At 38.1% G+C, this 27,334-nt stretch overlaps 1 protein-coding gene across 11 annotated transcripts in view; it reads left to right on the plus strand.

Annotated features, from left to right (window-relative positions):
- Positions 1 to 27,334, plus strand: part of DNM3 (dynamin 3) — a 607,865-nt gene that overhangs the window by 456,625 nt on the left and 123,906 nt on the right. Inside the window, exon 16 of one of the 11 annotated variants that reach the window (XM_063627336.1) lies at positions 17,542 to 18,055. The exons of the other annotated variants lie outside the window; for them this stretch is intronic. Within the exon in view, the coding sequence (XP_063483406.1) occupies positions 17,542 to 17,572 (31 nt within the window). The 3' untranslated portion in view covers positions 17,573 to 18,055. Of the gene's footprint in view, positions 1 to 17,541; positions 18,056 to 27,334 lie in introns of those variants that run through there. 11 annotated transcript variants of the gene reach the window in all.

Raw genomic sequence — 27,334 nt, forward strand, 5'->3', positions numbered from 1 at the left:
TCATCTCAAAATGAGGCTGTAACTTAAGTGGCATTAAAATGCTATTCAAGTGTTCAATTGCAAAAGACAATAGGTAAATTATATACATATATTAAAAAATAAGAGAAAGATAGCTTTATTCGTATTTTTAATTTTTTGTTATTTATAGTTTTGTCCTGTTCCTTTGCATTAGATGCCTTCCTTCTAGGAGTCAGAGCACTAACTCTGACATGTCAGTCTTATCTTCCTCAATATCTTTAGACGTAGCTGTTGCAGCTAGGATTGAGAAAGTTTCTCTTCAAATCTCCCGTTCTTAAGCCAATGAGCCATCCTTAAACATAAGGAAAATACATTTTCTTTTATTTTAGAATTCCTAAATCCTAAAATAATACATTTTAGATAAAAATTTTAAAACTACAAGTTTTGTAAATTAAAGCATTGCAAAACAAGACAAAAAGATACACTTACTTCTTGTTGTGTCTGTACATAGGCCCAAAGGAAACTTTAGGATTTCAAAATCACAATGTATTGGATGATAATGAGGTTAACTAAGATTATAGCAAGTATAAACAGAAATAGTTATTAAGAGTGTGGTAGAAGTAGTGAGAACAAATGAGTTAATCTCAGAAAATGCACATACTCTCTCTCAAATTTCTAGTACACAACTTTACTTTCCATTAATTGCCCAGGTAATAACATCATCACATTATGTCCCTTTTTGATAAACTTCTCTGTATATTCATAACAGAATGAAAGTGAAAAAAGCAAACTAGTATTATGACAATGGTTTTGATCTGGAGAAACATCTGAAAGGATCTTGGGGAACTCCTGAAAGAGTCCTGTGGACCCCAGTAGTCCCCAGACAATGCTTTGAGGAATGGCAGTTAGGCAATTGTGAAATGGCAGTTAGGCAGTACGTGATACAATGATTTAGTGGTGTCACATCAGCTTAAAATGTATTTTCATGCGATGGGGGGTGTGCATATTGCATAAGTAAGTCTGTTGGATGTTTCTCTTACTTGTGAAGAATCAATATTACATTGATTGCCAAATTTGAGTTCTCTTTTTTTTTTTTACTCACCAAGGACTACAAGTTTTATTTTCTATAGCACACCCTATGCACTATTAACATTCTTTTTTTATTATTATTATTATAATTTAGGTTTTAGGGTACATGTGCACAATGTGTAAGTTTGTTACATATGTATCCATGTGCCATGTTGGTTTGCTGCACCCATTAACTCATCATTTAGCATTAGGTATATCTCCTAATGCTGCCCCTCCCCCTCCCCACAACCCACAACAGTCCCCAGAGTGTGATGTTCCCCTTCCTGTGTCCATGAGTTCTCATTGTTCAATTCCCACCTATGAGTGAGAACATGCGGTGTTTGGTTTTTTGTCCTTGCGATAGTTTACTGAGAATGATGGTTTCCAGTTTCATCCATGTCCCTACAAAGGACATGAACTCATCATTTTTTATGGCTGCATAGTATTCCATGGTGTATATGTGCCACATTTTCTTAATCCAGTCTATCGTTGTTGGACATTTGGGTTGGTTCCAAGTCTTTGCTATTGTGAATAGTGCCGCAATAAACATACATGTGTATGTGTCTTTATAGCAGCATGATTTATAGTCCTTTGGGTATATACCCAGTAATGGGATGGCTGGGTCAAATGGTATTTCTAGTTCTAGATCCCTGAGGAATCGCCACACTGACTTCCACAATGGTTGAACTAGTTTACAGTCCCACCAACAGTGTAAAAGTGTTCCTATTTCTCCACATCCTCTCCAGCACCTGTTGTTTCCTGACTTTTTAATGATCACCGTTCTAACTGGTTTGAGATGGTATCTCATTGTGGTTTTGATTTGCACTTCTCTGATGGCCAGTGATGATGAGCATTTTTTCATGTGTTTTTTGGCTGCATAAATGTCTTCTTTTGAGAAGTGTCTGTTCATGTCCTTCGCCCACTTTTTGATGGGGTTGTTTGTTTTTTTCTTGTAAATTTGTTTGAGTTCATTGTAGATTCTGGATATTAGCCCTTTGTGAGATGAATAGGTTGCAAAAATTTCCTCCCATTCTGTAGGTTGCCTGTTCACTATGATGGTAGTTTCTTTTGCTGTGCAGAAGCTCTTTAGTTTAATTAGATCCCATTTGTCAATTTTGGCTTTTCTTGCCATTGCTTTTGGTGTTTTAGACATGAAGTCCTTGCCCACACCTGTGTCCTGAATGGTATTACCTAGGCTTTCTTCTAGGGTTTTTATGGTTTTAGGTCTAACATGTAAGTCTTTAATCCATCTTGAATTAATTTTTGTATAAGGTGTAAGGAAGGGATCCAGTTTCAGCTTTCTACATATGGCTAGGCAGTTTTCCCAGCACCATTTATTAAATAGGGAATCCTTTCCCCATTGCTTGTTTTTGACAGGTTTGTCAAAGATCAGATAGTTGTAGATATGCGGCATTATTTCTGAGGGCTCTGTTCTGTTCCATTGATCTATGTCTCTGTTGGGGTACCAGTACCATGCTGTTTTGGTTACTGTAGCCTTGTAGTATAGTTTGAAGTCAGGTAGCATGATGCCTCCAGCTTTGTTCTTTTGGCTTAGGATTGACTTGGCGATGCGGGCTCTTTTTTGGTTCCATATCAACTTTAAAGTAGTTTTTTCCAATTCTGTGAAGAAAGTCATTGGTAGCTTGATGGGGATGGCATTGAATCTATAAATTACCTTGGGCAGTATGGCCATTTTCACGATATTGATTCTTCCAACTCATGAGCATGGAATGTTCTTCCATTTGTTTGTATCCTCTTTTATTTCATTGAGCAGTGGTTTGTAGTTCTCCTTGAAGAGGTCCTTCACATCCCTTGTAAGTTGGATTCCTAGGTATTTTATTCTCTTTGAAGCAATTGTGAATGGGAGTTCACTCATGATTTGGCTCTCTGTTTGTCTGTGATTGGTGTACAAGAATGCTTGTGATTTTTGTACATTGATTTTGTATCCTGAGACTTTGCTGAAGTTGCTAATCGGCTTAAGGAGCTTTTGGGCTGAGACAATGGGGTTTTCTAGATATACAATCATGTCATCTGCAAACAGGAACAATTTGACTTCCTCTTTTCCTAATTGAATACCCTTTATTTCCTTCTCCTGCCTGATTGCCCTGGCCAGAACTTCCAGCACTATGTTGAATAGGAGTGGTGAGAGAGGGCATCCCTGTCTTATGCCAGTTTTCAAAGGGAATGCTTCCAGTTTTTGCCCATTCAGTATGATATTGGCTGTGGGTTTGTCATAGATAGTTCTTATTATTTTGAGATACGTCCCATCAATACCTAATTTATGGAGAGTTTTTAGCATGAAGGGTTGTTGAATTTTGTCAAAGGCCTTTTCTGCATCTATTGAGATAATCATGTGGTTTTTGTCTTTGGTTCTGTTTATATGCTGGATTACATTTATTGATTTGCATATGTTGAATCAGCCTTGCATCCCAGGGATGAAGCCCACTTGATCATGGTGTATAAGCTTTTTGATGTGCTGCTGGATTCAGTTTGCCAGTATTTTATTGAGGATTTTTGCATCAATGTTCATCAAGGATATTGGTCTGAAATTCTCTTTTTTTGTTGTGTTTCTGCCAGACTTTGGTATCAGGATGATGCTGGCCTCATAAAATGTGTTAGGGAGGATTCCCTCTTTTTCTATTGATTGGAATAGTTTCAGAAGGAATGGTACCAGTTCCTCCTTGTACCTCTGGTAGAATTCGGCTGTGAATCCATCAGGTCCTGGACTCTTTTTGGTTGGTAAGCTATTGATTATTGCCACAATTTCAGAGCCTGTTATTGGTCTATTCAGAGATTCAACTTCTTCCTGGTTTAGTCTTGAGAGAGTGTATGTGTTGAGGAATTTATCCATTTCTTCTAGATTTTCTAGTTTATTTGCGTAGAGGCGTTTGTAGTATTCTCTGATGGTAGATTGTACTTCTGTGGGATCGGTGGTGATATCGCCTTTATCATTTTTTATTGCATCTATTTGATTCTTCTCTCTTTTCTTCTTTATTAGTCTTGCTGGTGGTCTATCGACTTTATTGATCTTTTCAAGAAACCAGCTCCTGGATTCATTAATTTTTTGAAGGGTTTTTTTGTGTCTCTATTTCCTTCAGTTCTGCTCTGATTTTAGTTATTTCTTGCCTTCTGCTAGCTTTTGAATGTGTTCGCTCTTGCTTTTCTAGTTCTTTTAATTGCGATGTTAGGGTGTCAATTTTGGATCTTTCCTGCTTTCTCTTGTGGGCATTTAGTGCTATAAATTTCCCTCTACACACTGCTTTGAACGTGTCCCAGAGATTCTGGTATGTTGTGTCTTTGTTCTCGTTGGTTTCAAAGAACATCTTTATTTCTGCCTTCATTTCATTATGTACCCAGTAGTCATTCAGGAGCAGGTTGTTCAGTTTCCATGTAGTTGAGTGGTTTTAAGTGAATTTCTTAATCCTGAGTTCTAGTTTGATTGCACTGTGGTCTGAGAGACAGTTTGTTATAATTTCTGTTCTTTTACATTTGCTGAGGAGAGCTTTACTTCCAACTATGTGGTCAATTTTGGAATAGGTGTGGTGTGGTGCTGAAAAAAATGTATATTCTGTTGATTTGGGGTGGAGAGTTCTGTAGATGTCTATTAGGTCCACTTTGTGCAGAGCTGAGTTCAATTCCTGGATATCCTTGTTAACTTTCTGTCTCATTGATCTGTCTAATGTTGACAGGGGGGTGTTAAAATCTACCATTATTATTGTGTGGGAGTTTATGTCCCTTTGTAGGTCACTCAGGACTTGCTTTATGAATCTGGGTGCTCCTGTGTTGAGTGCATATATATTTAAGATAGTTAGCTCTTCTTGTTGAATTGATCCCTTTACCATTATGTAATGGCCTTCTTTGTCTCTTTTGATCTTTGTTGGTTTAAAGTCTATTTTATCAGAGACTAGGATTGCAACCCCTGCCTTTTTTTGTTTTCCGTTTGCTTGATAGATCTTCGTCCATCCCTTTATTTTGAGTCTATGTGTGTCTCTGCATGTGAGATGGGTTTCCTGAATACAGCACACTGATGGGTCTTGACTCCTTATCCAGTTTGCCAGTCTGTGTCTTTTAATTGGAGCATTTAGCCCCTTTACATTTAAAGTTAATATTGTTATGTGTGAATTTGATCCTGTCATTATGATGTTAATTGGTTATTTTGCTCATTAGTTGATGCAGTTTATTCCTAGCCTTGATGGTCTTTACAATTTGGCATGTTTTTGCAGTGGCTGGTACCGGTTGTTGCTTTCCATGTTTAGTGCTTCCTTCAGGAGCTCTTTTAGGGCAGGCCTGGTGGTGAAAAAATCACTCAGCATTTGCTTGTCTGTAAAGTATTTTATGTCTCCTTCACTTATGAAGCTTAGTTTGGCTGGATATGAAATTCTGGGTGGAAAATTCTTTTCTTTAAGAATGTTGAATTTCGGCTCCCACTCTCTTCTGGCTTGTAGAGTTTCTGCCGAGAGATCAGCTGTTAGTCTGATGGGCTTTCCTTTGTGGGTAACCGGACCTTTCTCTCTGGCCGCCCTTAACATTTTTTCCTTCATTTCAACTTTGGTGAATCTGATAATTATGTGTCTTGGAGTTGCTCTCCTGGAGGAGTATCTTTGTGGCATTCTCTGTATTTCCTGAATCTGAATGTTGGCCTGCCTTGCTAGATTGGGGAAGTTCTCCTGGATAATATCTTGCAGAGTGATTTCCAACTTGGTTCCATTCTCCCTGTCATTTTCAGGTACACCAATCAGACGTAGATTTGGGCTTTTCACATAGTCCCTAATTTCTTGGAGTCTTTGTTCATTTCTTTTTATTCTTTTTTCTCTAAACTTCCCTTCTCGCTTCATTTCATTCATTTCATCTTCCATCACTGATATCCTTTCTTCCAGTTGATCGCATCGGCTCCCGAGGCTTCTGCAATCTTCGCGTAGTTCTCGAAACTTGGCTTTCAGCTCCATCAGCTCCTTTAAGCCCTTCTCTCCATTGGTTATTCTAGTTATCCATTCGTCTAATTTTTTTCAAAGTTTTTAACTTCTTTGCTGTTGTTTTGAATTTCCTCCCGTAGCTTGGAGTAGTTTGATCGTCTGAAGCCTTCTTCTCTCAACTCGTCAAAGTCATTCTCCATCCAGCTTTGTTCCGTTGCTGGTGAGGAACTGCGTTGCTTTGTAGGAGGAGAGGTGCTCTGCTTTTTAGAGTTTCCAGTTTTTCTGCTCTGTTTTTTCCCCATCTTTGTGGTTTTATCTACTTTTGGTCATTGATGATGGTGATGTACAGATGGGTTTTTGGTGTGGATGGCCTTTCTGTTTGTTAGTTTTCCTTCTGCCAGACAGGACCCTCAGCTGCAGGTCTGTTGGAGTTTGCTAGAGGTCCACTCCAGACCCTGTTTGGCTGAGTGTCAGCAGCGGTGGCTGCAGAACAGTGGATTTTCGTGAGACCACAAATTCAACTGTCTGATAGTTCCTCTGAAAGTTTTGTCTCAGAGGAGTACCTGGCCGAGTGAGGTGTCAGTCTGTCCCTACTGGGGGGTGCCTCCCAGTTAGGCTGCTTGGGGGTCAGGGACCCACTTTAGGAGGCAGTCTGTCCGTTCTCAGATATCCAGATGCGTGCTGGGAGAACCACTACTCTCTTCAAAGCTGTCAGTCAGACAGGGACATTTAAGTCTGCAGAGGTTCCTGCTGAATTTTTGTGTGTCTGTGCCCTGCCCCCAGAGGTGAAGCCTACAGAGGCAGGCAGGCCTCTTTGAGCTGTGGTGGGCTCCACCCAGTTCGAGCTTCCTGGCTGCTTTGTTTACCTAAGCAAGCCTGGGCAATGGCGGGCACCCCTCCCCCAGCCTCGCTGCCGCCTTGCAGCTTGATCTCAGACTGCTGTGCTAGCAATCAGGGAGATTCCTTGGGCATAGGACCCTCCGAGCCAGGTGCGGGACACAATCTCCTGGTGTGCCATTTTTCAAGCCTGTTGGAAAAGTGCAGTATTAGGGTGGGACTGACCCGATTTTCCAGGTGCCGTCTATTACCCCTTTCTTTGACTAGGAAAGGGAACTCCCTGACCCCTTGCACTTCCAGAGTGAGGCAGTGCCTCGCCCTGCTTCGGCTCGCGCACAGTGCGCTGCACCAACTGTCCTGCACCCACTGTTTGGTACTCCCTAGTGAGATGAACCCAGTACCTCAAATGGAAATGCAGAAATAACCCGTTTTCTGTGCCGCTCACGCTGGGAGCTGTAGACCAGAGCTGTTCCTATTTGGCCATCTTGGCTCCACCCGCCAAATTTGATTTTTCATGTCCCCTACACACTGTCATAAAGTGGATGGTAAAGACAGAATGCATCTGAAAAGTCAAACTCATGTCAGCTAAATTGATAGATTTATCTTAGCATCGAGAGCCATGTCACTCAGTCCCCTCCTACTCACCCCCATTATAAAAACTGAAACAGTGATGGAATTTCCAGAGCATTTGTTTACTCCCTTTAACTACCATTGCTCTTTGCTGAGTGATGATGCAGGGCAGATGGTGTCAGGGAGAGAAATCATCAACTAGCTCAGGATTGAAAGGGGATGAAGATGCTGGAAATGTGTTGATGTTTGAGAAGGATGTGTGGAAATGAAGAAGGGACTAAAGAGGACAGCCTTATCACCAACTACCTAAGCATATCCCTTGCTCTCTAATTCTGCCCAAAAGGGAAAGGCACAGGGCTTCAGTCTCAAATGAGAGAGCCACTTTTGTAGTCTGGGGTAAAGATATCATGCATACCTTTCCTTCCTTCCCCTCCACTGTGCTAGATCTGAGAAGTGATGAAAGCCAAGAAATATTGAGCTGTTGGATTTTTTTTTTTTACAAAATGCTATGTATGCCAAGGGTTATTTGCTTAATATCCTTCATTTTGGATCAAAATGATGAGAAATTGAAAACCGAGAATTTCCCTGAAACACTGCTTTTTAAACATTCTCTGGTGAAGGTTGTTTTTTTTAAAATTTTCAATTACTTGCAGATCAATACAAGGTCCCATTGCACGCCTGAGCAGTTTGCAACTTGCACAGCATGAGACTCACCTCATGAGTTCGACAGCACTCAAACTGGTCTAAACACTTGAACAAGACAGACTAGTCCACTGATCATGGCTTGGATGTCATAGCAGTGTCAAATTGCTACAAGTGCTTCCAACTGCTTACTCTTTGTTTCTGTATTTTTGTCATTATACACTAGTAAACAAGCAGTTCTGGGACCTGAAGCAATACTCTGTTGTTGGCCATCACAAATATAAGGTTGAATTTGCCAGATGCACTGTCTAGTCAAGGTTAATTATTCCTAGACAACTCTGACTTGCCATCTGTGTAGCTGTTGCTAGATGCACAAGTAGAATTAGTTATAGTAGTGTGGGCTCATTAGGTAGAACCATTCAAAGTGCATATCATTTATATCTCATAGATGAGAACACATGATCCAGATACTTATTAAATTATTGGATAGATCAAATTTCCATTAACTATACCTCTAACACAGAGGCTATCGTCTGTGTGAATACACAGATGATAGAACATACAGAACAAGAACATGCAGGCTCAATATTTGTCACTAAAGTTATTTTATCATTAATTATTTTCAACATAATCTAATTTTCTTCTACAATCTGGAAAATATTTGGATTTTTTTGCACGCTGCATGTCTGCTTCTTTATAGTGCCTTCTTTCAAACACCTGAATCATAAATGAAGAAAAAACAACTTGAGAAAGATACAGTTGTTGATATTTCAGCCTTCTTGCTCTTTTCAAAACCACCTTACCTGCTAACTTCTATTGCCTCTCCCCACCAGAGTTGATTATTATTTTTTTCTTTCACATGGCTCAACTGGTCTAACACTCTTGGAAAACAAATATTTGTTTCCAGCGCATGGAAATACACATAGTGTACTCAAGCCAGAAGGTCTGAGAAAGCAAACTGTCAGGTGCTGCTACTCCTTTGGAGAACCTGGCTCCCATGAAAACATCTGAAATATAGTTCCATAACATCATCTATTATTAAAAGATAACTTTTATTGCCTCAAATATCTCCTTGAAGAGTATTTCCTTACTGAAGTGTTTTGTGTTTAACTTGTCAAAAATTAAGGAAAGCCTTATGGAACTGAAGGACTCGCATTCTGCATTGTCTTTCCAAAGGACTAAATTAGTAATGTGTAAAAGTGGCTCAGAAAAAGGTATCAGCGTATCATCAGGAAGAGTTTTTAATACTCTTAAGATTTTATGTATTACATATATAGTATATATTTTTAGTATAGCTTTTTAAAGACAGAATGGGCAACTTGTGAGTTAGCAAGCCTCCCCCCACTTCTAGAGCACTTTAGCAGAAGCTAGATAACAACTTATTGGTAGGGTGTCCTAATTTATCATCACTCTTGAGAGTAAAGGGGGACAGTGTTAATAATTAGTGTGGGACAGCACTTGGCAATAAACTGGGACTGTCTGGGCAAAAAGAAAAGATTGTAAATCCTATCTGTGAATGATGTCATAGAAGAGAGTCCTGCCTGAGGGGTGAATTTGGCTTAGGTGAGCCCTATAGTATATACTCACTTGACTATTTTCTGCACTACCATTTCCTCATAACTTTTTCCAATAACTTATTTTTCTAATATTCTCTAAACAGGAAGAAGTTTGAAATGCATTATTAAGGATTAGATTTTAAATTATGTTTAGGAAGATTTATGTGTAAATTGTGTTATAATTCTTTTAAATCCTGTAACATAAATTAGCTTGTAATAATCACAGAAAAAAAATCTTAATGTGTGTGTGTGTGTGTGTGTCTGTGTAGGACTATGGTCCAGCTGGCCTTGTTGAGTGAGCGTTATTGTTAATTATAAACCAGTCTTGAGTGTGATACCACTGTTTATTATTGATACCTTCAACCTGCTTCTGAGATTCTTCTTATGAGTTAGAGTATCCCCAGAATCCTAAATGGGGAACCTCACTTCCATATTAGGTAAGCTGATGTCAATTACAATAAAGATTATGAGAATTATAAGTTAGACAAAAGGCAAGATAGTTCCTTTGAGAGGAAAGCATGCCTTACAACTCTATGAGTTGTTTGGAAAGTTAAGTATTTTTGACAATAATCAATGAATAAGTACATATTTAAGCTTTAAAATAGCCATTGACAAAAATCTGAATCATGGTGGAATTCAAAAAAAGTTCATTGTGTTTTCTTTAAAAAAATATGTGGCTAGAAAACTGTCTCTGAGAAAGATTAAGGATAGAAATTATTCAACCTATAAGTGCTTTATTGAGCATCTGTTATGTATTAGGCTCTGAGGTAGGAGCTAATGGGTACAAAAATGGTCCTTGTTCTCTGCATTCATGACTCTAGTAGTGTATTGGAAAGAGATGGATATTTCTGTTAATGATATAGCATTAACAAATGAGATTTCTCATGATCCTAATTTTCTAGATTTCTAGGACTCTAACCAGTCTTAACATTTGTATAAGTAATCAGAAATACTTTGCAAAAACTCATATTTTGCAGATCAGGCTCACTTGGGTAGTGAAAAGACAATCTTTAGAGGATTTCACAGGGTTTTAGTAGTGAGCAGGAAAATGGCAGGCTAATTGAAATGTGGAAAAACCTGAGGTGTCATGTAAATTTAAAGGAAAATGGCCCAAACTGTAGTCATAGATTCTTGGAGTCTGATCAAAGGCAGTGAGTGTAGGAGTCTCTGTAGACTAGTTCTGAAAGTATCTATGCAATGTGTTGATGTGGTCAAGCAGACATCATCAAGAATAGAAAACACACTACTGATGTACAAAATTATGGTGTTTTATAACCTAACACATTATATATTAAAAACTTGTCAATTGCAAAGAAAAGGTGTAATATAACCAGAAAAGATTCTGTAAATAATAATTAAAATAATTGATGAGGTAAGAGAATTATCTTTTATAAAAATAGCAAAAGGATTAGGATTCTTCATTATGAAAAGATGAGACGTGTTTTGAAGTGTTAATGTCATTGAATTATGTGACTGTGATTTTCCCCCAAATTGAAAACTACTAGAATAAGAAGCCTTGAATAAAAAAATATAGGCTGCACTGAAGTTCTGTCAATTATATTCCTAATAGATTACATTAGCCCTGAGAGATGGTACAGATACTTCCCAAACAATTTATATAAAATTATGACTGCATAAAAAATTAGCCTGTTCCTAAAGGAAAGCATCTCTGAGCTCAGAGATTCATTGCAAGGAAAATCTCTTTGCCTTTCCTGATGTTTTCTGTTGTATAAACACAGTTGAAGTGAACACTTAGTTTGACTCATAATTCTACTTTTTTTGTATTCTGTTCAAGGTACAAGAGAATCAAAATGACAAAGCACTTATGAAGAATGCTCCAGTCTATTTTCCTTAAGTGTATAAATAGCTATTTTTTTTTCTACCCAAAGTCAATATTTCAAGTATTTTCTTACTTTACTAACGCTATCACAACTCATCATTTATAGCCCCTTCAAAGGGCCATTAGTGTTTCACAATATGTAATGCAGCGGTGCCCAATCTTTTGGTTTCCCTGGCCACACTGGAAGAAGAATAATTGTCTTGGGCCACACATAAAATACACTAAAACTAACAATAGCTGATGAGCTAAAACAAATTGCAAGAAAACATCACAATGTTTTAAGCAAGTTTATGAATTCATGTTGTACCACATTCAAAGCCATCCTGGGCCTCATGCGGCCCGCGGGCCATGGGTTGGACAAGTTTGAATTGTAACAAATGTAGTCACCTTCAGGGAAGCACTCACTACACATTTTTTGCCATGCCACTGGGGAGAAGGCAAGTGTGTGATTCACTAGCCCTTTAGCTCATAAACATCCCTGCTGTGTCCTGCCTTGAGTTAAAAATCAGGAATATCAGCATGTGACTTGTTGCATAAGTATACAAACTCAGCCAGTGTCTCATTGTACCATTTACTTCACTGCCTCTAAAGTTCTGTGGCGTTTCCATAACAAACCCCAGCACATGCTGACTAGAGAAGAACCCCAGCAGACCACAGTGATTGACTTAATTTGGAGGTTAAAATGTTCTTTCTCTGGTAGTTTCTATTATCACTGCGACTTTTCTCGAGACACGAGATCAGTCTCCCCATGCTTAACCCAGGGGAGTTAGGCCAGTTTTCTGTTGCTGAAATTCACTTTGCTTATTTTCACTAGCAAACTGGTTTCATAAGCATAATCTCGCCAGACTGTATGTCATTTTTCTCCCTTCATTGTAGGAAATGATTGTGTATGTTGAGGAAAGGATTGATGCTTTGCTACCTTTGGAGGGAGCAATTATTTTGTGAGAAAGGTTGAGAATAATTAATTTATGTTGGATTGAAAAATAAATGGAAGCATTTTTCAGTTCCTTTTAATACACAGATTCTTAGAGTAAAGCATATGCATTTGAAATACACAAACTTTAGAAAAATATTTCATTGAGTATATTTGGATAGTGGACTATTGTATCCCAAAAAGGGTCTCTTATGTCTCTACGTTTGCACAGAATACTAGTGTACGCGTGTTTGCACTTGAATAATTCCCAAATTGGCACAAATTAATTAGCAAATGCATGTGCTTGGTTCTTTTACATTGCTGTTGTCAATATCATCAATCTTGATTTCCAGCAAGATCCTGAACACCTTAGTCACGAATTTTATCGTGAAAATGTTAAGTGCGCTTGTTCCATCTATATGCTGATGACCCTAAAGGTACACATCCAACTCTGATTACTCTTCTGGGCTTCAAATCTATATCCAGGCTCCTTCCTACCAACCCCAGCTTAAAATCAAACTCTTGATCTTTCCACCCAGACATGCTCCTCCAATCTCCCAGTTGCTCATGCTGGAAACTTAAACATCACCTTTGATTTCTCTCTTGCCTTCACTTTCCACACCCAGTTTCTCAGAAATGTATGATGACTCTGCCTTGGATATATATTTAGAAATCAGCCTCTTCTTTCTTACCCCTTGGCCTCATCGGCCTAGTCATCTCTTTGACTTTGGCAGTAGCCTCCTCCTTGCTGTTGTCATCCTGCAGTTAGTGTGTTCTTCATGCAGCAACCAGAGTGGTATTTTTTAAAAAATAGATCAGATCCTATCAGACCCCTCTGCTTAAAGTCCTTGTATTTTTCCATCAAGCTGATGAAAAAATTCAAATTTATCATGGCCTATGAGCCCCTCCATTGTCTGGCTTCTGGCTCCTTCTCTGAACTCATTTCTGAGTCTCCCCATTGTTCACCCTGCTCCAGTGATACTGGCCTCCTTACTGCTTCTTGAATATGTTGAGCTTGTTCCTGTCTGAGGGCCTTTGCATTCACCAGGAATGTTCTTTCCCAGAAACTCCCATGAGTCATGCCCCACCCCCTCAGTTCATGTCTGTTTTCAAATGCCACCACCTCATTTTCTGACCACCCTATCTAAAGAGGCACCTTCATCACTCTGTTCTTTTATCCTGCTCTATTTTGTTCATGACACTTATTACTTTTTGATATTTTTATTCATTTTTGTTTGCTTTGTCTTCTCCATTTTAGTATAAGTTCAGTGAAGGCAAAAACTTAATCTTTTTTTAAAAATTTATTCACTGCTCTATCCTGAGGGCCTAGAACACTGCCTAGCATATGGTAGTTATTCAGGAATGAAGGAATGAAGGAATGAATGAGCATGTGAGTGAATACATTTTAGTCTTGATTATGAATATCCTACAGCTTACTTCTTACTGGATTTTTTCTCTCAGTTTTAAGCTTCAACGGATTTATTTAATGATAACTACATGTTTTGTGAGGATATAAAAATGGTACTGAATAATTACATGGCACTTCGTACTTTACATTCTGCTTTTACATACATTGTTTTATTGTGTTAAATGTTTAAGAAGTCATCCAAAGAAATTCCAGGCTAGTAATACAAAGACAAAAAGAAAAACATTTATGAAAATCTTACAAGGAGCGTCACTGAAACTCAAATTCATGAAAATTAATAGTATCCAGATTTTAGAAACACACACATGCATGCACACATGCATACACAGAGTGAGAGATGAAATGAATGGTTCAAGCCAAGCATCAATAATTAAGTTATCCTGAAATATTGTAAATGGGTGAAAGGACTAGATAAAAGTGGCATTCCACATCTGGAGATTGGAATATTGGAAGTCATGGTCAGAGACAGAAAATTATGTTCAAGGAACAGCAAGTTTTGCTTTGATGGAAAGAGACTCTTTATAACTGGAAGTTATGAAAAACTAAATGTGATAATATTGTGTGTGTGTGTGTGTGTGTGTATGTGTGATAATGGAGAGTGTGATAGCAGAATTAAATTGTGGGAAGTTTTAAAGCTATAGAACAAGACATTCCTCCAGATTTTCAGAAGAGAACTGACAGAAGTATAGAGAAGGATATACCACTTAATGAAATACAGAGTGGATTGAAAGGATGGTAAGGTGAGACACAGGGAGAGGAACTGAGGAGATTGCTGAAATGTTTCAAGAGATGGAAAAATGACAGAGTTCCAGATGAACTCTACACTTGAAATTGATTTCTTTCTCCATGGTTCACAAATGAATCATCACAATGGCAAACTCAAGAGGAAAGTAACCAGGAAAATCCTACCCCAATGGAGATTAAGTAATCTGTGAGCTGACACCCCCATTTTCCCCAACATAAGCATTCTTGAGCCATACGGAGCTATAATAGAAGGAAACACATTTCCTGGATCAGCTCTTTGCCTCTACGAAGTAGCTTAGAGCCCAAATTATTGATATATATATAATTTAGTACTATAAATTACTTAATAGCTATTGTATTTAGTATAAGTAATTATTGTTACTTTTTAAAATGTACCAATGAACTTGATCTTAGGATTTTTTTTTCAATGACTCGAGCTGGTTTGCAGACCCCACTCCATAATTATAGACTTCTGTTCTTAAATGTTAGCTTCTTTGTTTCGCAGTATTATACTTGTTTCTTTCTCACTGAGATAAATGTTCCTAACAAAAAGAGATAATAAATGTTTTGGGTGATGGATAGCCCGGTTACACTTATTTGATCATTATACATTGAATACTTGTATCAAAATATCACAGTACCCCATAAATGTGTATAACTCTTACGTATTTACAAAAATTAAAAAAGAAAAATCTAACGTATAATTTTTGGTCCTCCCAATTCTTTGCTCTGAAATTTCTAAATTATATAACATTGGCATTGAAAGAGACCAAGAGATGTCATATCCCACCTGTAGGCAAGACCATATCTAAAATACATTAGCAAGATGAAAAGCTATTGCAGTACTTGCTTCTAAGACTGCTTAGCCCAGTGTTTCCACCAAACTCAGGGCAGAGCTGTGGAGGAGCTGAAGTTTGTGTTTTGTCTTGTCCGTTGCTCATCCTCGCCGCTCGTTCTGTCTACCTCCTTCTTTGATCTTCCTTTCTCAGTTAATTACATCATGTGGAAATATGGCCTTGTGAACTAATCACTTTCTCCAGGAACATTTGCATTTTAATAATAATCACTACCAGTCACCATGCTAAATGCTTTGCATACATTATTTCAAATTCTTAAAACAACCCTCTTAGTACTATCCCCATTTAACAACAAAGAAATTGAGTCCCCGAGAACTTAAGTAACTTGGTTCAAAGTCACAGACTAGCACACATAATTAACAAGTATCAGGGTTTGAATTTCTCTATCTGATTGCAATGTCTACATTCCTTCCATCACATCATACTAATTCTTGTAGAAACCTAAAGCCCTCAAGACTTAAAAAAATGAAATTTCCAGGAGCTTACTTAACTAGTTGGTGAAAAATTTGATAAGGGGATAAGGATATTCCAGATGGGATATGTCTGTTTATCTACTCCACATATTTAAAAGTCAGTCTGACTTTATCTCTGTCAGGAAGCACCTTTTGTTAAACCACTGTGATGCTGGGCTTAACTCTACTTGGAGAGAGTCATAGGTTCCTTGTTTGTCAGTACAGTTCATCAGTCTTGTTTGGCAACTGTACCCCAGTGGACACCCACATGTGTTCCTCATAAGAGAAGAAACGTACAGTCTTTCAGTTCATGCACCTGGACAGCTTATGTGACTGTCTTGGGCTTCAGGCTTTACCTTTGGGTGGGACATATTTTTATGCCCACACAGCTCCATCAAGTAGCATCGCATCAACTTGCACCTGTTTTACTCCAGAACTTCTTCCTTTCCAGGTTCCAGCCATCTTAGAGCGTTGCTAGTTACTGACAGTCAGGCAGATCTGATTGTCAGAGGCTTCTTTGCATTATCAGAAAATTATCCTTCATATCCTTTTGCCACATTGTCAGTTTCTTCTCATTTTTTTCCTCAATGGCAATGGCTAAAATGCCAGGGGCTCCATATTGCTTCAGACAGTGCTTCATCTGCTGCTGTCATCTTGCAGATATCTTCCCTCAGCCTTTTAGCCTCATCTCTCTTCTCTTTAGTCACTTTGAAGGCTTTCTCCAGCTCCCTCCCACTGTGCCCCACCTCTTTATTTAGTTCCTAGAACTGGACACAGTGGTTGGCAGGACTTGACCAACACAGGACACAAGACAGCAGTTACCTTATATTCTTTCTTGTGGCTAATTCCTCCATTGCCATTTCCTGAAGCCTTTTCAGTCATTCCTCAAGTATATTCATTCCTATAGGAAACCAAGTCAGGCCGGGCACGGTGGCTCACACCTGTAATCCCAGCAATTTGGGAAGCCAAGGCGGGCAGATCATGAGGTTAAGAGATCGAGACCATCCTGGCCAAGATGCTGAAATGCCGTCTCTACTAAAAATACAAAAATTAGGCAGGCATGGTGGCAGGCACTTGTAGTCCCAGCTACTGAGGAGGCTGAGGCAGGAAAATCACCTGAAACCAGGAGGCGGAGGTTGCAGTGAGCTGAGATCATGCCACTGCACTCCAGCCTGGGTGATAGAGTGAGACTCCATCTCAAAAAAAAAAAAAAAGAAAGAAAACCAAGTCAATGTTGATTTTATTGAGATGTAAGAGGGTTATATTCTAAATTTAGCAGGGAAGAGGCAAATTTCCCTAGGAAAGTGCTATGTTGTCTCCTTCCTCAGCTAAGTTTTTATAAAGGTTGCCTTTGGGTTTTCGTTGTGGTTAAAAATGTGCAATTGCTTGTTTTGCAATAGGTTTTGTTCTGTGTTGCTACAATTTTCTCTTTTATATATTGTTTTTGCTTAAAATTAAATCCAGGAAAACGTGGAAGAAAAAGAAGTTAAATAATCTCACAGCTGCTACGTTTTCCTGGAAGGCAAAGACATATCAATTTTAAAGTTAGTTTTAAAACATGAAATCATTGTTCTTTGAAACAGCCATCTGGTCAAAGACGCCTTTGTAGAGTACGTTTTTAAACAACAATTTTTAAAAACCACTAGGAGCTTTGTAAATATTTTCTTTATCTGGGTTATGAATTATTTTCACCCTTTTGAGTAATTGTTAAAATGATGAAACTTACTGGAATAAAACAGATGTCTGTTTTTTGTTTTGTTTTTAGGGGAAAGAGGAAAATGTCACTGGGATATTGAGATTTACTTGGTACCTTGACAGTGAAGTCTAAATAAATGATTGTTAGTGTCCTTCTTAGCAATCCATTTACCATCCTTTTTTTTCTCTCTGTAATGCCAGAATATAAGCTTCATGAGAATAGCGACCTTATCTCTGTTCATCGCTATGTACCCCTAAGGGCCTAGCACAATACCTGGCACATAGCTCCTCAACACATGTTTATCAAATAAATCAAGAAATGAATACCATAAGAATATTATACAGAATGACTTGTCATGTCATCAGTTACATAATTCGTTTGTCCTTCCATTATCTTCTACAGAGACACTTGGCATGGAAGTCTCCCTTAATAGAAACTTTCAGGTTGAAGATATGCCTAAAAATTGCTACTGTTTTTACTAGTCCATTATGGTTCTCTTATCCATGATTTTTATGTAAATCAACTCTAAAATGTTTATACTTTTACCACCTCTGAGGACAATAAATCCCACAAATAGAAGGGAGTTATGGTTCAACTCAATGGATGTATAAGTAAGGCATTAAGTGAATACAGAGGGAGAATAATTTATGCAATTATTGCTAAGTGGGCTAGACTCAGAGGAAGGAATATTCCAGTTGAGGCTGTAAGGGTGAGTAGAAATTTACCAGGTGGTGAAGCACTCAGGGGAATAGAGGCAACAATGCATGAAAAGGCCTAAAGGGATGAAGGGCATGCCATACAGTCCCTGACCTCAGGACCATCACCAGCAGTGTCATCATCTGTCTGCTGAAATATCACTCATGCCAAACACAGGTTGCCACTGAAGTGCATGATTTTTTAAAATTGAGAATGATATTTTTTCATTGAAGTGTTGGTTATATCCATTATGTTGAAAACTATCAGTTCACCTGAAATGGCCTCCCCAAACGAATCACTCTATAGCCAAGCCTCATGGAGACCAGGTTTTTACCAACTTTTTGCAGCAAGACTACTGACGTGGCCCAGACTTTGGGCCATAAATAATTTTGGGCAAAACTCACCCCATCCCGGCCGGGCGCGGTGGCTCACGCCTGTAATCCCAGCACTTTGGGAGGCCGAGGCAGGCGGATCACGAGGTCAGGAGATCGAGACCATCCTGGCTAACACGGTGAAACCCCGTCTCTACTAAAAATACAAAAAATTAGCCGGGTGTGGTGGCGGGCGCCTGTAGTCCCAGCTACTCGGGAGGCTGAGGCAGGAGAATGGCTTGAACCCGGGAGGCGGAGCTTGCAGTGAGCCGAGATTGCGCCACTGCACTCCAGCCTGGGCGACAGGGCGAGGCTCCATCTCAAAAAAAAAAAAAAAAAAACTCACCCCATCCTAATCTCACTGAGTGTTAGCAGTGGGGTGCTGCAGAGTCTGAATGAAGGTGGTGGTGGTGGTGGTGATTTCCCTGGGTGGGGCCAGGGGACACAGCATCTTAGGCCCAAGTACATCTTAGGCAACCCTATTCGCAAAGGCCCAAACTTCCCAGATGCATCCAAGACATCTTTTTGAAGCCTCAGACAGAGCAGTAGTATGAAGACCTATTTTTCCATATAATAAAGGCTCATATAAAACTTTTCAAAATCAGTTGAAGGAACTCACTTTGATATGACTTGACATGAGTTTAAATAACAACAATAATACCAAGAGGTAATAATTTAGAAATAATTTGAAAGCTGAGTTTTGTGGGGAACCATTACATAAAATCATTGGCACCATAATCCTACCACTCTCATTCTTCTGAAATTTTCCTCCACCCTTTTCTGTTTCACAGTACCTTAATGCTGATAAACTAACAGACAGCCCCAACGCGGTCCCAGGCTCTTAGAGCTCACATCTAACTCCCTCTGGGTGTTTGTGGGATAACATGAATCTGCAACTGTCCATATTATTTCACTATTGTTGTTTTTTGGCTTTTTGACCTGCGTTATGCCTTCTAGGATAAGATGCTGCTTGCCTTGCATTGATAGTTCCTCAAAGATCTTATTTTTTAGAAATTTTAAAGCGAGTTATTTATATATATATATATATATATATATATATATATATATATATATAATTTAGTCATTAACTCAAATGAAAGATCCCACATAGAGTAATTTTTATACATAGTAAATATGGAAGGAAGAGGCCAAGCTAGCACAGACTGGGCAGCAATTTTTCCTGTCATGTGAAAAGGCATGGCATGGGTGGACCAATGGCCTCTCTCTCTATTTATTCCTCCGATTTTAGAAATGCTGAGTTTCAGCAGGCTATTACCATATATTCTGACCTAATAAATGAGACAGACTGAGAATAACTGTGGTTCTCTCTGCTTTCTTCACCAGTTCCTTTTATTCCATTCCACTCCTTTCATTGATTTGCGCTAAATGAAATTTGGATTGCAACAACAACTTTTTAAAAATGACATTGTAATATTGGCTAATTTGCCTGCTATTGGTTATGCTCAAGTAGACATATGACCTGTGGCTGTTTGGCTTGTCCTCCTATGGGAAAATAGTTTAATGAAGCTAATAAGTTGTACTAAAATAAAATAAATTCACATGGCACCCAGCATCACAGCCACAAGCAATATGGTTATTATTTATTACCCTGAGACACCAGCCCCACATCTCCAACTGCCTACTGGGCATTTTCACTGTGAAGACCTTCTGTCGCTTCCTCTTTAATCCATCTGGAACGAAAACCATCACCCTCCTTTCAAAGACATCCCTCACTATTGGAGTTTTAGGGGGGCAATTAATCATACCAGTTACTTCCCCTGTCTAGTTAAAATTGTTGCTGTTGCTGTTTTTAGAAGCAGTACACAAAAAGCAAACAGATAAGGCATGAAACAAATAGATCCAGATCTGTGGCCAAATGTCTTGCTCATACTTCAACTCCCAGTAATCACAACCACAGCTGAGCAACCGCAGGCCTCTACTAGAGGGCAGAGCTCACCAGAACATCTTGGAATAGGACAGAAATGCCTGTGTCCTGCAGGCACATCTTGCTCAATTTCTCCTTTATAGCTCACCAGTCAAATCAGCCAGTCCTCCTCTTTTGAGGGGAAGAAAATGAAGGCTAAGGAAAAGGGGCCAAGAGCTGAAGTCCCTTCAAGAGGCCAAGAGATCAAGTTCCCACTAACTCATCACTCCCGCATTTTCTATTTTTGTTTAGATATTTTCTTTGTTTATATGACATCAGATTATTTTAGCATTTGGGGATGAGAAAAAATAGTTAGATATTAAACATCCTATGTTGTGAGAGGTTTCTACCATTTAAATTGTAATCTATTTTCTTTATGACCTTTTTCACCATAAATAAGACCCCCACAGTTATAACCAAAATTCACACTTTCAGCTCATTACTCGTTACTGTGATTAATGCTGACAAGGACCTGGCACCACGGCCACTGGCAGCCAGAGAAGGTCAGGACTAGTGGTGACTCAGCTGACTCTGCAGCTGCACTTACAGTAAATGTGTTTTGCAATGCTCTTATATTTAAAAATATTTTTCTACAAATTTTTAATTTTTATTTAATTTTCTATTCATGTTTTATTATCATTTGCTCTTTGCTATATCAAGAGAAGGAAATGACATAGATCAAATATCAAATCAACTGAGGTCCAAAAAACTCATCCTTTTGGCAATGAATCATGGTACTTTGAGACAAAAGGCAACGGTCAACCTCCAATTTAAATGGTTGTTGCATTGATCTTTGAGGATGCTATAGAAAGATAAGGAAAAAAGCATATATAATATATATAAATATATATATATATACACACATGCACACACACACACACACACATATTTTTTGAGACAAGATCTTGCTCTGTTGCCAGGCTGTGGTGCAGTGGCACTATCACAGCTCATTTGCAGTCTCTAACTCCTGGGCTCAAGCCATCCTCCTGCCTCAGCCTCCCAAAGTACTGGGATTACATGAGCCACTATGTCTGACCAAGGAAAAGTATTTTAAATAAATGAGGGATACTAAGCTAATTCAGCCATTGGTGAACACTTTATTCTGTCATGCATTCATTGGAAATTATTTACCAAACACCAGCACTGTGCTTAGATTCTAAGAGGAACATGTCCCCTATTCTCATGGAATTCACAGTATAGCAAGAGAGACTTATAACAAACAGTAATTACTTAATCACAACTGCTAATTACAACTTCTGTGAGAATTTATAATAAAGTGACCTGTCCATTTGGGGAATTCAGGGAATGGTCAAAACTAACACTAGAAGAATGTATAGAAATAGAGTAGGTGAAGGGAGAAGGGGAGATTGTTCCAGGCAGAGTGAACAGCATATGCCAAGACTCTGAGGTAGGGAGAAGCTTTGTGTGTTCATGGAATAGATAGCTGGAGCCTGATGGGCAAGAATCAGGGGCCAGGTCATTTATGATCCTACAGGCCGTGTTAGGGTTGCTTTGTCAGTCTTTAATGCAGCAGGGAACCACTGAAGGGGAGTAATGTGGTTTGGTTTGGCTGCAGAATGGAGAGTAGAGAGGAACAAGTGCAGGAGTTAGGTTTTTGTGATACAGATAAGAGGTGATGACATCCTGGACTAGAAAGATGGAATAGAGGAACAACTGGGAGCTATTAACTGGCTGCATTGACAGAACCGACTGATTGGAAATGAGGTAGGGGAGAAAGAGATGTCGTGAATGACACCTAGGCATCTGGCACAAGCATCTCTTTGGAAGAAGCTGCCATTTACTAGTAGGAGGGAACTTTGGGGAAAGAGAAGATTTGAGAGCACATCCAGATTTCAAAATCTGAGATATCAAGAGAGCAACTGTAGCTCAGAGGAGATGTCTGGCATTTATTAGCAGTCAGTTTATATATAGTATTAAATGCAAGTAGTCTCTTAGTATTTCTCATAGAAAGTTATCTTAGGAAAAAATCCTAGTTGGTAGTAATGCCTGGGTCTTTAAATTTTTCATTAAGTTCCATTTCCTAATATATATTTTTAGGATTTTCGCATTTCTATTCATGAGTGAGATTGGTTTATAGTGATATATTGAAAAGTTTGTTCCTTTTAATACTAGCCCCAGGAGAAGCTCAAGGGGGAAAAAAAGATTCAAGGGTGAAGTAAGCTTGGGAAGTCCTGTATAGCCTATTCATTTCTTGGAGATTTAAAATATGTATTAGACTATTATAATTTCTGAGAGATTCTGAATAAAAGAAGCTTACTCTTAAAATCTAGGGAAAAAGGTATATAAAACTCTCTGAAGCCAGAGCTATTGTGGAGAAAATTTTTAAATTTTTTTCCAGTTTATCCTGTAGATACTGGTCAGATGGGATTTTATTATTTTGGTATTATATTTCCTATACATAACATCCATAATTGATACAAATTTACTATTATAAAAGCATACTTAGAATCTCTTAAGATAATTTAATCTTTTGTCTGTTAACTATATGTCGTCTCATTTCTAATTTTGTTTGTTTTCTCATCTTTTATATTACAGAATTCTGTTTTATTGTCTGATTCATTAAAGAAGAAACTCCTAAATGTAACAATAACATATTTGGTTCTCCATATTAATTCTTGACTTTATAAAATATTATATTCTTCTTTGCTTAGTTTTATAATTTTCCAACTTGTTCAATTTAATGCTGACTATTTTTTGTTTGTTTTTAATAATAAAGCATACATGATTGTGATTTTGTCTCTGAATAGAGTTTTGGCTGCATGTTCTAAGTTTCAATACTGTTTGTAAGGTTGTTTAGTAAACAGTGTGTAATTATACTTTTGAGTTACTATTTGACAAAAATTTGAGTGGAGTTTTAATTTATCTGAAGTGGTTTTGTTGTTCTTTTCCATTTAACTTTTATCATAATTTGTAGTTTTATTGTACTGTTGGGTTTTCTTTAACTGTAGATATGTGAAATCAGCAATATTATCTGTAAGGTAAAAGACAATTTATAGTCCTAATTTATTAAATTTATATTATTGACATCATAGGTTTGATGATTAATTTGTGATAATGTAAATCTTTGTGTCATTAATTTATTGTGAATAATCTTTGAAGAACTTTGGATGCTGAGAAAATACTGGTGAGAGTAGTCAGTCAACAAATATTAATGAGCACCTACTGTATAACGTAAATGCTAGCAATATATTGGTGAACATTTAAAGCTCCATCAATGGACTTGTGTTGTAGTTAGATGAGGCAGCAGATAGTTAACATACCTAATTTTACATACAGATAATTGTTATGATGAAAACGGAATAATGAAAAGAGTAAGAATGGGCGAAGGAGGGCAGGATTTTAGCTAGAGGGGTTAGGGGAGGCTTCTCTAGGGGATATTAGTGGATTATCAATGTGAATGAGACAGAATATCATTTCCAGCAAAAGGATTGGTGCCTGCAAAATCCCAAGGGGGAAACATGCTTGGCATATTTAAGAAACGGCAAATAAAAAGGCCAATGTGGCTGGAGCAGAATGAGCACGGGAAGAATGAAAATGCACATTTGAAATGGAGGAGGAAAATGAGGGGGCAAGAAGTCCAGACCTTTTTCCACTCGCCGTGAGAAGTGACTGGAGGATTGTAAACAGGGTGGTGATAAAATGTACAATCCTGTGGCTTCTTTGTGGAGAATGGAGCAAGAAAAGTGTCAAGAAGATGTCATAAATTGTGATAATCATCCCAATGAGAGAAGATAGCGACTTGGATATGAGAATCTGTAGGTCAGGGGAGAGATCTGAACTAAGCCACCTGTAAATGATATTAAAGGCCACCATATTGGGAAGATTACCACTGGAGAAATTGAGAGTGAAGTAGGCCATGAGAGAGCCCCGGGACACCCCAGATTTAAAGGCCTATAAGAGGAAGAGGAGACAAAAAGAGATTAAGAAGCTGTAGTCAGTGAGGTAGCAGTGTGGGAGTCAGGCGGGTGTGATATCACAGAAGCCTGGAGGAGAAAGTATTTGAGGACAGAGTGGGAGTGGTCAACAAATGCTGCAGTAAAGCCACGTGATGTGAAAATAGGGAATTGACAATTTGTTTGGGCAAGATGTAGATCACATGACCGTGAAAAGAGCTGTATCTATAGAGTAGCAGGATTACAGCCCTCACTTGGGTGGACTGAGGAAAGAATAAAGAGGGAGAGAATGGAAAAATAATTCAAGATAACTCAAGGAGTTTTGCTATAAAGGCAAATGGAAATGGGGCAGTTATTGAGAGTGGAGAAAGGTCCAGAGAAAGTGTGTGTGTGTGCACACGCATGCGTGTGCGTGTGTACACGTGTGCATGCCTGTTTTCAGATGGCTGCTTTTAAGGCATGCTAGTATACAATATGAATGATCTAAGCAGTTGAAAGGAAGAAACTGTATAAAAGGAATGAACACAGGATGGAAGTTCATGTGGACCTTAGGAGAGACAGGACCCCATGTCTCAGTTGAAGGTTTGGCCTTCCATTATACAAGATAAAGGCAGAATCTGTGGTTGCAAATGTAGGTAGTCTCATGGATTTGTTGGAAAGAAGATGGATTATTCTTATCTGATTATGTATTTTTTCACTGTGAAGTATGAAGCAAAATTCTCCATTAAGTATGAGTGAAGGGTATGTTAGAGATTTGAGGGAAGAAAATGTATGTAGTAATAATCATCTGGTAAAGTGAGAAAGCATATTTACTGCAGAATTGTAGTAAGGATGTCTGGAAAGGGTGGGTACCCATTTGATAGTTGTAGTTACAAATCTGAAGAGAGTGCAGTCAGCACAGTTGTATAGTTTTGGTCTTGCATGATTTGGCAATCTGGATACAGGGTCTGCGTAAGAAAGTAATTTGACTGGAGTTTTAACAAAACTGATAATGACATAGGACTATGATGTCAGTCTGAATATGCAGAAAAATTAAAACAGGAAGAAATATGAATATATTTTTTGCCAGAATCAGGATTCAGACATCTGAGCAAACTAGAAGGATGGGCCCAGACTAACACAATGAAATATAATAATGCTAAACAAAATTTACTTTTATATTTTAAAAAGACTATATGCATTCAGTATAGGAGAGGCTTGGTTTTATAGGCGGTCACGTGCACAGGACCTAAAGGCAGTGGAAATAATAAATGATAAAAATGTTTGAATTTTGTATATTTTTCTTATATATTTACCTTATGTTTGGCATTGTGTTAAACAAGCTCTTCACATATATAATCTCATTTTTCATTATAATAAGCCTCAAGTTGATATTATAATCCCCATTTTATAGGTAGGTTAACAGATTCAGAAAGGTTGCCTTATGCAGTGTCACATAAGATAATAAATGGCACAAAATGGATTTGAGCAGGTGTTCATGGTCTTTAATATATCCTGAATTTTATTTATCTTACATTAGCAAATATTTATTGTCCAGAAAACAGGCAAAATTCCACCAATATCTTTTCTTGCATCTGGAGATTTGTGATCAGCTGCTGGCATCTCAGTTTCTGAAAACCCTTTTAAAATAGAGCAAATGCATAGGAGAGCTAAAAGGATGTTGTGTTAATTAGAAACCTATTCATATGGGAAACACTTGAAAATATTAGCTGAAGTGTTGGCTTAGAGAATAGAAGACTTCACATACACACACACACACACACACATATATTCCTTACATGCAACTATTAAGTTGGTGCAAAAGTATTGCGGTTTTTGCAAAAACTGCCATTACTTTTGCATTAACCTAATATGTGGTTTGTGAAAATGTTTATCGAGTCATGGTTTCATAAATTATACCCATTTTAAATTCACTAGACAAGTTTACTATTTAAAAAAATGTGCAATCCATCTGTTGGAAACATACATTTAAGACCATCCCAAAAAATGACTAATTAACATATGAAAAAAGTTTTCATTTCACTGGCAACCAGAAATTGTAAAATAAAACAGCCATCCAGACATCATGATTGGGCTTTCAGAATAGGAGACGTGAGAAAAGTCATGATAGGTGGTAATGAGGAAGCTGTCCTCCTCATGTAATACGTGTGACCGACTGTGCGTGTAGCCTCCCTGGAGGGCAGTTTGGGAATCTGCATTAAATGTCTTAATTAGGTGCAAACTTTGTGACCCAGAAATTCCACTCCTAAAAGTTTATTTTTATCAAATGATTCAATAATTGTGCAAAGGAATTTGTTCAAAGATGATTTTGAAACATTGTTTATAATTGCCAACATTCACTATCTAGGCTCAGATGTTTGAACAGCTGTCATAGGTAAGGGAATTAAACTTTGGATTTTTAACACCCGAAGGTATTCTTATGAAATGTGAATGAAAGTTACACATATAGTCAAAACATGGTCTCATCATGCAGCCCTATTCTCTTCAGTGTAACGCTTTAAAGCCTTTTACCTAAGGCATAAAATTTCTCATACTTTTTTAGCATTGAAGTGACTTATTTCTTTAAACTAAAACACATAGTTCAGCTTGGTTGTAATAGTGGAATTATTCAGAAGCTCATATCTGCATGATTGCAGCTGAAATAGACTAAACAAAAAAATGCAGTCAGTACAAATTGCTGTGGGTTATCTATACAGCTACAGCATGTGGTGAGAACCTGGAAGCTTCATCGACAGAATTTATGAGACTTCCAGTAAATCAGCTCAGTTCAGTGTTTTAGACCTGTATCCAACTCTCCTTGGATGTCTAGACACAGCCTAAGATGAGGCTTCGAAAATGGGTAAAAATGAAGCAGCCAAAGCCACCAGAAGCCTTTGACCCTCTTCTAATGTTTCAACCAGATAATTATTTTCCCTCTCAAGAATTTGGCTATCCTTTAAGAGGAAAAAAAAAATTAA

The sequence above is a fragment of the Symphalangus syndactylus genome, chromosome 12 (genome assembly GCF_028878055.3).
Source record: "Symphalangus syndactylus isolate Jambi chromosome 12, NHGRI_mSymSyn1-v2.1_pri, whole genome shotgun sequence".
NCBI lineage: Eukaryota > Metazoa > Chordata > Mammalia > Primates > Hylobatidae > Symphalangus > Symphalangus syndactylus.